The following is a 12,561-nucleotide window of genomic DNA, read 5'->3' as shown; positions in this document are numbered from 1 at the left end:
GGATTAAATGAATTAACTTTAGCATAAACCTAACTTTTTGGAAGTTTACCATCTTATTTTTCAAATATGGAGGAAGACGAAGTGTTTCAAAGAATTTTGTAACTAAAAAAGACGACTAAAAAGAAGTCTTACACCATTAGTTAGTTTTTAATGTTCTCCTTTTCCAAGAAAAAAATATGGAAAGCTGTTTTACACTTAGCATAGAGAAAACAGAGCTCTGAAGTGAATTTAATTGAAATGTCACTTTTGCTAATTGTGCTTGGCAATGTGATCTGATAAAAATTTGTAATTAATAGATGTATTCTTCTGCATCATGTAAAATATCATGAAAAAGGCTCAGATTCTAAGAGCAACTAGACAAAGTCTTTTGCTTTTTTTTAAATGACATTTGATGTGCTTAAAATATTGTTGGCACACTAAGGTTGCTGCGAGCTATGTTCTGCAACTTAATTCTCTTTCACCTAAACATAGATTACTTTTTAAGTTCAATTTTCATGTGTTCTTATTGGGTAAAAGCTCAAACAATTGTTAAACACTTACTATTGCACAGTGTGTGAGAAGTACCTGTGCATTAAGATCATGTTTTCCTTTTTCCTAGTACATTGATGAATTGGTGATATCAAAAAATATATAATTGAACATTTTTGTGACATCTTTTTTTTTCTCTTTTTTTTAAGTGATATATCAATAAACCTCAAATATGAATGATGCTTTTGGTGAATTGGATGAGCATGATAACGTACAAATAGGGGTCTGTCTATGATGCGCAAATGTTACATCACCTCTCATGCTTTGGAGTAAGGAAAGTGCCAAGAAATTTGAAATTTGATTTCGAATAGGGCTCATCTTATTGCCAAGTTATTAAGCAAAAAGTTTGAGACCTTTATAACCCTCAGGCTTTTATTAATGCAAACATAGAAACAAGTAGTAAATAAATCTTGTCAATAAATTGCAGAATGATTAGTTTTTAAGGAATGGTTAAAATGTCAATACTTTACAACAACTTATGGCTAGGTGGGTAGAGTGGCAATCAAACTACACTTTGGTCTTGAATTTCAGTAATGTTTACCCCTGTTTTTCTAAAGCAGTCTCCACTTCAGCATAACTTGAGAGTAATTTTGTGATGATTTGTTCAGATAACTTTGCAATTGCATGATCCTCTCCACCAATTGGAAGCAGAAGTACCAGTTACAACTTAGTTGTCAGGGTTTTTGTACCTGTCTTAACTTTGAGTTCTTCCTGACCCCATGTTATTGATATTGTTGTTGTGTAAGGCTGTTCTTGGGTGGTTGATCTTAGTTTGACAATTATCTTATGATTACTGCTATAGATAAGTTTATACAGCTTTTAATGGATGTGAATATTTGGCTGATTTTTGTAATTTGGTAAAATTAAAAATTTTTTATTTTAAAACTATTGAAAGGGTTGTGGGTACCATAACTGAAAAACACCTTAGAGGGAAGGTCTTGAGTATATCGTGGAACAACACAATGATTTGGTATATATTTTTGATTGGATAGTGTTAAGATATGGTTTTGACACAAGACACCTTGTTTGATTTCCTAGCTAGTCAGGGTAGAAAGGGTGTGGTTATGAAACTAAAAAAACTGTGAAAACAAGGAATTGTAGTGAAATGCTAGAATATTATTAAGAGAAGGAGTGCTGAAATATTTGGGGCATTGACAATTTTGTGAGTCCCACAATAGGCGGGCAAAAACTGTATCATCAAGCATTTGCAATACAAAAGTACTCCTTGTACAGATTACCTAGATGTACTCATCCATTGGGGTTCAAATTTTGTTAGTAGTTCTACTAATTTGTAATAATGTACACAACTAACAGCTTTCTTATCACCTAGGCAAAATATGTTTCTTTGGACATGTCTATAATAGATCATATCTGCTGTTTTGATCAGTTTGAATTAATAATTTGAAACATGCGAATTGTGTGGCCAATTAACTGTGACCATTGCAAGCATCTTCAACCTTCTGCAAAAAAACTGCAGTCTAAACAATTATCACATCAATCAAAAGATGTCAAATATGCTTATTATGTACATGCAGTTCTACAAAATGGAACAGTTGTATGTACAGTTTTATTTTCCTAAATTCTGATGTAATGTGAATACAGTAGTTCTGTGTAGAGTGTTTTCTCCCTCAACTAGGTAGTCATAGATAAAGAAAAACTGCTTATTGTGATAATTTAATATGTATGAAAATCAAGCCGATGTAATAAAACATTCTTGTGTACAAATTTCTTTGTATAATGCAACCATGTCCCAAATTTAAGCTTTTTTCCTGTTCTACATAGGTATTTACCAAACTAACAGCACCATTTTGAATTGAAATTCTAAAGAGCAGGCTAAAGTTGTTGGGAGGCTGATCAGTGCTAACCCATAGTTAAGTTTTAATCTAGGTTTTGTTATTCCTTTATTCAAAAGCATTTATCAGCAGGGATAGTTTTCCCTTTTTTTTCATAGAGCATCTAAGCATCAAATTGTATCCAAAACGAATTACTGAATTTTCTTTTAAAGGTTTCAGATCTGAGATCAGATTTCACACTAATTTAAACACTATTTAAACCCAGCTTTGAACAACTCAGCACTGACTTCAGTACAAAGATCATTTAACCCATAAGCTAAAGTATACTGGCAATTTGGAGGGTATGATAGGGGTGGGGGAAGGAGAGAGAGTGGGAGGAAAGTGAGAACTAGTGGGGGTGGGGAAAGAGAAAGTGGGAGGGGAGTGAAGAATGGTGGGAGTGGGGGGAGAGAGAGAGAGTGGGAGGGAGGTGAAAACTGGTGGGGTGGGGGTGGGAAAAGAGAGAGTAAGGGGGAGTGAAAATGGTGGGAGAGAGAGAAAGAGAGAGAGAGGGGGGAGGGAGATGAAAAACTGGTGGGGGTTGAAGTGGGAAAAGAGAGTAGAGGGGAGTGAAAAATGGTGGGAGTGGAGAGAAGAAAGAGAGAGTGGATGGGGAAAAATGGTGAGTGACAGCACACAGCAAAATTGAGATTATGCAGCTTTTATTAGAACTTATTACCTCTCACAAACTCACCACAAAGATGGGGTACCACAAGGGTTACAAATCACTTTCTTTTTTAATATAAATCAAGAATGTGTATTGTCTGACATCCCTTTGATGAGATCCTATTAAAAATAAGTTATCTGAATTGAAGTCCTGTACAAATTAAGCTTTTAATTTAGCTCTTTTAGGTTCTCTTTCCTCTTCATATTCAATCTCTACTCTTGCTTTACATCCTGCACGTCTTGTAGGGGGTTTTTCAATCTCTTCTTCCTCAACTTCACTCTCTGTTTCCTGTTCACCTTCTTCAACTTGGAAATCCTGAAATAATTAATAAAATGAAAAGGTTGGCTACCAAGACAGCATCTCCTGACAGTTTAACCATTTCAAAGCTCCCCTTCCCCAATGCATTTCATATCTTCCCCAAAAATCTCAGGGTTGCTATTGAGCCAATCATTCCAATAATAATGGACAAGGAAAAATTATGCACATCTGAACAAGTGCACAGTTGTAACACAAGGGCAAAGTTGTGACACAAGTACAAATTACAAATGGCACATGCCGCCAAAATTTCATCCATTTTGACTTTCTGTAATGTGTTTTTCATGTCCTAATACTGGCCACCATACATTTTTAATTCGTGTTAGTTTGGAGATTCTAGCTTTCTCTCAAAACGCTGGTTGTCTTTACTCTCCTTGCCTATGTGCTTGACAATGTTTTCAAATTCAGGGAAAGTTGCATATTGATCACTATTACATGTGAAAGACAAATAGATAAAAAGGTAACAATTAAAAGAGAAACAAAAATCATACCTCAATATCACTTAGATCACTGACATCAACCTCATCTTCAGCCACAAACTCAGGCTCTTCCTCCTGTTTAAAAATTTTGTTTTTCATTTAAAGCATAGAAAAACTTTGAAAATGTATCAATACATTCATGAGAAAATTGCTTAGTCTTTTACCCAGTCCATGCAAATGCTTGTACGAGTTTTAGTTGTCCAGGTCAAAAACTACCGATTCAGTCAATCAAAAAGACACTCAAATGCTAAGATTAATTGTTCTTATACAATACCTCTTCCTCCTCATCTTCTTCTTCAAGTTCTTCCTCCTCTTCATCCTCTATCTCTTCTTTGTCTAAGGCATTGTCAAATGCAGTGCTTGGGATATTGTAAATATCTCCATACTGCCAACAAAATAATCAAGCACCAAAAAATATTTAATTAAGAACTTTTCAGACTGTATTTCATATCCATTTTTTTAACCTACATGTATTCATTTAACTTACTGTCACTTAACTATCACATACATGTAGATATCAGATCAATGATGTCAGCAGGTTCATGGAATAACCAAGACAAATTACCCTCAATTGAAATATTGTCCCAACTACCACAAGTTTTTAAAATGCAAAGCAAAACTTAGATTGAAATATCTTTGTTCAAAAAAAAGTAAAACTACAGGAAAACATAGTCAATTTATTGTATTTTATTTGGTTTATCTGCACTTTACAATGTAATGCTCCCAGTAAAAATACAAACTAAAATGATGAAAATAATCATGTTCATTTTATTTGTGTCTGAGTAAACCATTACTTACTGTTCCTTTCTTTAATCTTTCAAGTAATTCTTTCTCTATAGCATTTTCGAGCTGTGCAGCAACCAAAGCCTTATGCTGAAATAAAACAGTTTTGTAACAATTGTTAGGAGACTAAAAAAAAACCCAAGTTTCCTAATTTTTTTAAGGAAGGAGCAGAGTGGTAATCTTTGTGAACTCAGTCTTTTTTTACTACTTTTGGTCCCCCCACCATAAACCATACCATCAGACTGTTCCCATCTCTAAGAATGTGTTTATTTAATTGTGAGTTTATTTGTGATATTAAGAAAGGCTGGCCCAGTTCACCTTTAAGCTGGTTTAAACAGGGGCCTGTGTAAACAACGACAAGGCTATACAACAACAACCAGAGCTATATACCCAACTCTTTGTGAAAAGCATGTGGGTTCTTTAATGCCCCCTGCTAACCAGTACAGAAAAGATGTAGGATATGGCGTTAGTGTTCAGTTTATTTCCCTTTTTTTTGAGAAGACTAAAATGTATAATCATTTGCTGTTGTCATAGAAAAGAGCAAAAGCAACACATTCTCCTCAGTTATTTCAAGACCCTGAGTGTTAGTCCAGCCTGGGGCTTGAACCCTCAACCTCCCACATGGTTGTCCCATGCTTTACAATGTAAGCTGTTACATGGCATTATTTCACTGCTGATTTTTTCCATCTTCACTTATCTTATTACAATCAAAAACCTTGTGTCTCATCTCTCTTTTCTTCTTCACAATGAAACCCATGGGGAAGGATTCCATTACAAAAATAATGCATCACAATGATTGTTGAGCTATAATTGCCAACAGAACCGCCAAATGATAATTCCAGTGGCATTTTGTCAATAAAAAGCTAACTGCTATCAACACTAGTTGTGCAAAATCACTAATTTCCAAGCCCTGCATCACAGGATACTGCACTTACCTCCCTTGTTTTTTCTCTTCTTTCAACTTTCTTGTTGATTGTCACCAGCTTTTTACTGGAAATACAAAAATAATGATTGTTAAATCAGTAAGAATCATCATCTTTTCTTCACTCTCACAGAGTTAAATACTCAGTACTGAAAACTTTTAATAACAACTGGGAAACTGTACTTTCCTTACCTTGTTTTGAGTCTAAGTTTCCGCATTCTTATCAAATACTGGGAAAGGAATCAAATGATATGTTTATCACTAATAGTAATAAATTCTATGTAACATAACTTTCTATAAATGGTTAAGAATATATGAAAGTCATATATTTGAACTGCGGATAACGACGTGAATGAAAGTGATCCTCGCAGTAATGTGCACTACTTAATAGGCAGTAGTGAAAATAAGGCCTGAAAAAAAATTCAGGCCTGTACGGGATTTGAACCCATGACCTCTGCGATACCAGTGCAGCGCTCTACCAACTGAGCTAACAAGCCAATTGGGAGCAGGTTATGAAGTTGGTTCTAAATAAACCCGTGAAGTGATGAATAAATGGTTAAGAATATATGAAAGTCATATATATATTTATTCAAATGAGTAGGTACTTCACTTTATAAATTATAGTTTGAGTTGGAATGTACTAAACTTCTGTGAATAAACAAATTGAAATTCTCCCAACTATAATTAAAACTATCATCAATACTACATGTACTTATCAGATATAACCAAAAAACAACAAAAACAAATTAAAACCTTCTATAATAAAATTGTTATAAAAAAAGGAATTGTTCATGGTGGTGATAATGACAGTTGTGTCATGACATAATGCTGGTCATTCAGGTTGAACCATGACACAAAGCTATTCATGAAGAATGTAAATGTAGAAACTGTTCTTAATTCAAAATAAAATAAATTTAACAAAGGTTAGGGGTTTAATGTCACTTATTTACTTCTTCAGGATTGATTACCTGTACAATTTTGGTGTATCTCTGCTTGCATTTGTGTATAATAAAGTTTGGCCAGTATATTAGGTTTTTGTCTATTTGTTCCAATGCTTTCTCATAGTTCTTGGAGAGTTTCACTTTTTCCCACATCTTGGCAGGAGAATGGGCTCTCTCTATTGTTTTCATATAAAGATAACAAACACCTATAAACAGTAGAAAAACAATTTGCAGTTAAGAACATGTGCAATTAAAAAAATAAAAAATAAGCAGAGAATTAAAAAAATGAAAGAGAGAAACAAAAACCTAATTCTCATAATTTTCTCCTTGTTCACAATATATCTTAACCCTTTAACTCCCAGACCAAATTAGTAATTCTCCTTACTGTCAACCATACACTTCTTATAATGTTAGTTCAGAGAATTTAGTATTGAATCAACTAATTATCCCTAAACTGTTAGTTTTCTTCATTCTCATCACTTGTCTGGTTGATATTGTATTAATATTGTTAGGAGAAATTCTGTCTTAGTCACTTAAGGGGGTTAAAGGGTTAATCATCCAGAAAAGAAGCAATCTGAGTAGAATAGATAAACATCCTAGCCAAAGCTTATGATTTTGATGTAAAACCAGATTCTCTTAACTGACATTGAAATAAATAGGTAACAGCTTGATTGGAGAATTACCCATCAGATCTTAGGTGTCTTGGAGTTAAGGAGTCTATTAAAAGAGCAACAAAAGAAATACTTATCCTTGCCAAATGGCTTTTAACCACGGATTAATGTTCACAAAACAGATCACACCGCATAACTTTGGGGTTAATTCCTGATATTAGCATTTAACAATTAGAAAACAAACTTTAGATTTCTATTCTGTGATGGTTGATGAGGGCAAAGCCCAAAGTAATAACTATCATACAAAGAAATCAAGAGAGAATAATTAAATTGTTTTAGTATGGATCTTCTTGTTGTTCAAAATTTAACAACTAGACAAGCTGCTGTTTAATTCTTTTATATTTTCTACAACCACACACTGTTAGCCTACCCACTTTCTTCCCTATCTATACAGCTAGTGGCATGGCCAATTAGATTGCAGCATCTGTGATAGAAAACTACTGGATTTATACTAATTAACAACTATTCACTGAAGTGGAAGTAGCTAATGGTGGATATTTGTGGTAAGGTAAATATCCACCAATAGTTGTCTTAGTATATAACAAAACAGTGAGATGATAAAGTTCAAAAAGATGATTCTAACCCAATTATTCTTGCCACAATTACAATATATTTGGGCTCAAATCCTGTGTGCATTGCTCTGAGGTGAATAGAAAAGGATATTCAGAGTATGAGTAGCCAATCAGAGCCTTAATCAGAGCCTGTTTTAGTATGTAATAATTTGCGATATTCTTTGACTACAACATAGCCAAGCTTTGTTACTGGGTATTGATTACAACCCTGGTGTTGCAACAATGGTATTTCGTTCTCTGTGCTTCAGTCATAAAGCAAATGAAAGTAATTTTTCCATTGAGAGACATCTGCTTTAAGCTCAGCTTTAGTGTCGATTTTACTCACTTACCATCCTTCTCTCTAACTGTAGCATATCGGCTGTTTGCCAATGGGCAAGCCTGTTTGCTGCACAGCCCTGTAACATTATTCTCATTTCTACAAAATTTCTGAGTCGTAGTTCTGCAAAACAACAAAAGCAACTTTGTCACCCGCTCTAATTTGCAATGAAAATTAGAACAGTAGTTATGCCTTTGAAGTTTATCACAATGATTCGATGCTATAAGATTATAGCAATAGCCAGTATGTGCGATCCTTCGCCAATTTAAACTTCTATTACAGACAAATACGTGATAATAATGATAGACTTACTTTACTTTAAATGAACAGAACCCGTGATTAATGACTTGCCAAATCACCTATTAAAAAAGAAACAATACTTCAACAACAGGCTAGCTCATAAAATTTACGAAAAACGTTTTAAACAACAGGAGTACACCGGCGATCATTCACAAATCTTCTTATCAAATAGAGTTTCAAAGTGATCACGAAGCACGTGTGTTTTCATCATAAGCCTACAACCGACCTCATCGTGTTGCATATTGTCCTTGTTTTGGCGTTACTGTATTACAGTCGTGCTAATAAATCACTTAACGCCTTTTAAATATGTAACAGAGCGCTTTTGGAAGACTATTGCCCAATTTCCATCATATGATTCCTGAAACTACACAACTTCAAAGTTTCTCCAACAAACTTAGTAACCAGGCATCGAAGGGAAACAGAGCAGATGTAACTAGGGAGGGCTGAGGTAGATATGTTCCAGACTTCCGTTCTAGTTAAGAGCTTCTTATCTGAATATAGATAAAAATCACTCTAAAGTAGATGATTTTTGATGCATGCGTACTTGAAATGGGATTAATAATCCCAATATCTGACCATAGGGGTGATATTAGAGGATACAATAATCTATCTTCCCTGCCCTACCCTACCGAAGAGAGAGTGATTACTGTAAATATCGGTCAATCATTATTCCCACGCACATCTTGAATCACATCGTTCGTTAATGGTCTAAATTAAAAGTTATTGCAATTAGCAAGAAATGGCAGCAAACCATCATGGCACATTACATGAAGAAAACGACAGTGAAGATGGTAAGCTGATAGATTTGTTATTAGCATTTGTAAGTGGCTGTAAAGGACTTCGACATGTAGTTTATACTTAAGTATTGTCAGCCATATCCTGCAGCTGGTGTCTGTAATGAATAAAAGTTGAGGAAAATGGTTCTGTTCTTTCCGTTTAAGATCGTTCAAATCCTATTGTGAGGGTCTTCTTTCTAAACGCTTGTTAACGTTTGACCACGGCTAACGGAACTATCACAAGTTCCCTACTGTGTCATCTGGGCAAATTTTTGACACAAGAAGGCTCTGAAAACTCTCCTACATCGATCCTTATGGAATGTAACTTTTACAGATAAATGGCACCATATAGATGTATCATTTTATCGTGACGTTTTTAATATGTTTCGAAAACCCGCACCTGCGTCTAGAGCTCTCTTAAGACCAATATTGTCATTAGTTATACATGAGTAGTCCAAATTTGACCAGACACGCATCTTGCTCACGCAAACACCACCCACATTGACATAAAATTAACAAAAATGTTGCACGTTGCCGTGCGTTTCTTCAACAATAGATCACAGATGATGTAAAAATGTGGTGAGAACAAAAACGTGGCACACAAGGCAGACTGCAATTTGGAATCTACTTGTTTTGCATGATGAAGAAGCAAAAAGTTGTCTGTGATAATGTCACCTATGCGTCTGTCCTCTAATAGGTGATAAGTAAGAAGCAATAAAACGTATGCAAAAATCAGCTTATTATATGATATCAGGCATTTAGTGAAATTACTGCTGCATTCTAATTAAAACTCATGTCAGCTTTCATCCATAACATATTTTAATCATAACGTTTGGATGAGATATAATTTATTAAATACATCAAGACTGCTGAGGAATGTATAAATTAAACTGGTGGAAAAGAAAAAGACCTACTTTTGGTTTCTTTCAACAAATTCATTATAGCATATCTTTGGAGGAGAGGTAGATTGACGTCATTTTTAGTTGTAATGATGCACTCTCCAGGTATACATTTCATTAACTTGCTCATTGATTTAACCAGTGAAAATTTAAATGGATGTTTATTTAAAATTATAATTTCAAATGAAGGAGATCAAATTTCATTATGTCAGCCTTCAAGACTGATACAAAATTTTCAACTCCTCAACTGAAGAACTGATTATTGAAACAAATATGGATGACATTTGTAGTTCAAAACTCAAATGAATTGCTGGTTTTGAACCAAGAAATTATTTCTGTTCAGCATTTACAGTTATAATAATTTCAAATTTTATTATTTCTGAGGAATACTTGACCAAGCTTCAATCATAGCTTGCATTCGTGATTGTTCTCTTGTCAGATGCAAATTATAAACTGGGAAAGATCACAACTCACCAACAGCTAACTGCCACCTGCCTTTGCAGCAAATTGTTCTGTGACTTCTTCTGATACATGACACTGATACTTACACCAATTGTTAGATGTACACAAATTAAAAAATACTTGATTTGTACAATTTGCTATAAAGGAAATAGTGTGTTGTCTTTTAAAGATTAAATTACTTGTTGAATGTCACACAAAGCAATCTCTCCTTACAGTTTGTCCCACCGTTGTGTCTCTGGGACTGATCCTCTACTGAATTATAGCTTTTACTCTTACTAAAAGTTTTATGTTTTGGCAGGCCATCATGTACACTTTCCAGAGGATATCAGTGCCAACACAGAAATTCAAATACAGATGAAAGGAGACTCGATAGCCAATGTTCACTTAGGCTTCCTCCAACACAAACACAAGTATCAGATACAATTAAACCTTCCAATTTCACCCAAGTCTACCTCGCTGACACCTATAATCAATACACCTTTCATAGCAGTAGGCAATGTGAACAGTCCAGGTAAGTTTGTTCTGATTATTATTTTTGAAACATTTTTTTCCAGTTTTATTGCATGACTAATTTCATCTTGTCACTACTGAAACAAAGCAGCATGACGGGTTAGTTACAATTTAATCTTTCCAACCTCAAGAATGACCAGCATTCAATTTCTCCTAATAGTAATAGTGTCAAATCATTCCTAAAGGTCATGAGAATAGGGAAAATAATCACCAACCTAAGAAGCTTTGATTGTTAGACAAATTCTCCTTGTCAGTACCAAAGGAAATGTAAGAAGAGTATTGAGAATATGGATACAGTCAAACCTTGCTTATCCAAGTTTTATGATTATCCGGACTTGCTTCTCTGGTACCATTACCTACGAGCATTTATATTCATACTTAAGATTATTCTTTGAATGTATGTTGGATAGGAGATGGTATATAGCCAACAAGGCACAAATAGAATGAGTGTTTTATTAAATTTCATTAAATCCTAAAGGTTTGGATATTTAGAGCTTTTTTCAGCTCAGCAACAGTTGTCACAATGCACTTCCATATAAGAATATGAGTTGATAGCCAGAACTGAGAGAATCAATCAGAACATTCAGAGTTGGAAATTTAATAATTTTGATTATTCAGATTCTCAATTGTGCAAACTATTAAGCCTAGTCCCATGAGTCTGGAAAATCAAGGTTCTTAGGATGCAAAAAGGGTTAAAAAAATTTTGTTATTGTTAAATCTTTAGGAGATGACAAATGTCACGAGGTCACACTGGAGCTTGATGCACACAAAGAAGGTCTTCTTAGGGACAAATTTGTGCTAAAAAATGAAGCTGGGGAAGAATTTGTTATTGTACTTCATGCGAGGGTTCTTGGATCTCATAAAGGAACTCCAATGCTGAAGGAGGGTATACACTGCATACACCATGCAAAAGATGAGGAGGAGGATCACAGTGATTGGCAGGGCTTTGATTGACAAGAGCCTGCCTACTTAGAAGAACTACAGTAGCATATTTTATTTTAGTCTGTGGCTGAGAGCTTCATTTACACCTTCCTGAACTTTCAAAAATCATGTAAAATCAAATTTTTAGTGGTTAGTTTGTAATAATATTATATACTGTAAAAGGTCAGCTTAGAACAGGAGGTGCGATGGAACAGAGGTAAAAGCACTTGCCTCCCACCTCTGTAACCCAGGTTTGATTTTTTATTAATATGTAATATATTTTAAATCATGAAGTCCCTTTTTGATGAGTTTTGTCAGTTGTGAACAGTAGAGAAGCAATTCAGCTAAGAAACATTTTTGAACTGTAAATAAAACTAAATCAATGTATTTCTAATGTGAAAATGTGTTCTGGGCATGTACATGAAAGCATTTCTAGTATCATGAATTTAAGCAGTGAAGCATTTAAAGCAATAACCTATTGAAGTTAGTTCAAGAATCAAATGAAGAGGTCCTCCTACAAGACAACTTACCCTTGCTTAACCCTTTAACTCCTGTGAGTGACCAAGACAGACTTTCTCCCAACTATATCTACACAATATCATGCAGACAAGTGATGAGAATAAAGAAAATATCAATTATGGTATTACTAATTGATTTGATACCAAAT

General features: G+C 34.5%; 2 protein-coding genes and 1 non-coding gene across 3 annotated transcripts; 1 reads left to right on the top strand and 2 right to left on the bottom strand.

Moving 5' to 3' along the window:
- Positions 1 to 3,014: 3,014 nt before the first annotated feature.
- LOC131789296 (protein MAK16 homolog) lies at positions 3,015 to 8,730 on the bottom strand. Its single transcript, XM_059106379.2, has 10 exons — positions 8,553 to 8,730; positions 8,339 to 8,385; positions 8,040 to 8,149; positions 6,495 to 6,673; positions 5,719 to 5,756; positions 5,540 to 5,594; positions 4,620 to 4,694; positions 4,096 to 4,206; positions 3,834 to 3,896; positions 3,015 to 3,342 (listed from the first exon to the last, which is right to left on the bottom strand). Exons 1-10 carry the CDS (start codon positions 8,565 to 8,567, stop codon positions 3,187 to 3,189), a joined length of 849 nt encoding a protein of 282 aa, XP_058962362.2. The 5' UTR covers positions 8,568 to 8,730; the 3' UTR covers positions 3,015 to 3,186.
- Positions 5,951 to 6,023, bottom strand: Trnat-ggu (transfer RNA threonine (anticodon GGU)). The gene has a single exon. It is a non-coding gene; the product is annotated as a tRNA-Thr (tRNA).
- Positions 8,731 to 8,866: 136 nt separating the features above from the next.
- LOC131789290 (adipose-secreted signaling protein-like) lies at positions 8,867 to 12,281 on the top strand. The gene is made up of 3 exons (XM_059106369.2): positions 8,867 to 9,117; positions 10,762 to 10,974; positions 11,698 to 12,281. Exons 1-3 carry the CDS (start codon positions 9,066 to 9,068, stop codon positions 11,925 to 11,927), a joined length of 495 nt encoding a protein of 164 aa, XP_058962352.1. The 5' UTR covers positions 8,867 to 9,065; the 3' UTR covers positions 11,928 to 12,281.
- The last annotated feature ends 280 nt before the right edge of the window (positions 12,282 to 12,561 follow it).

Source organism: Pocillopora verrucosa, chromosome 1, assembly GCF_036669915.1.
Source record: "Pocillopora verrucosa isolate sample1 chromosome 1, ASM3666991v2, whole genome shotgun sequence".
Lineage (NCBI taxonomy): Eukaryota > Metazoa > Cnidaria > Anthozoa > Scleractinia > Pocilloporidae > Pocillopora > Pocillopora verrucosa.
The sequence above is the reverse complement of the archived record's forward strand: the minus strand, read 5'-3'. Positions and strand labels throughout refer to the sequence as shown.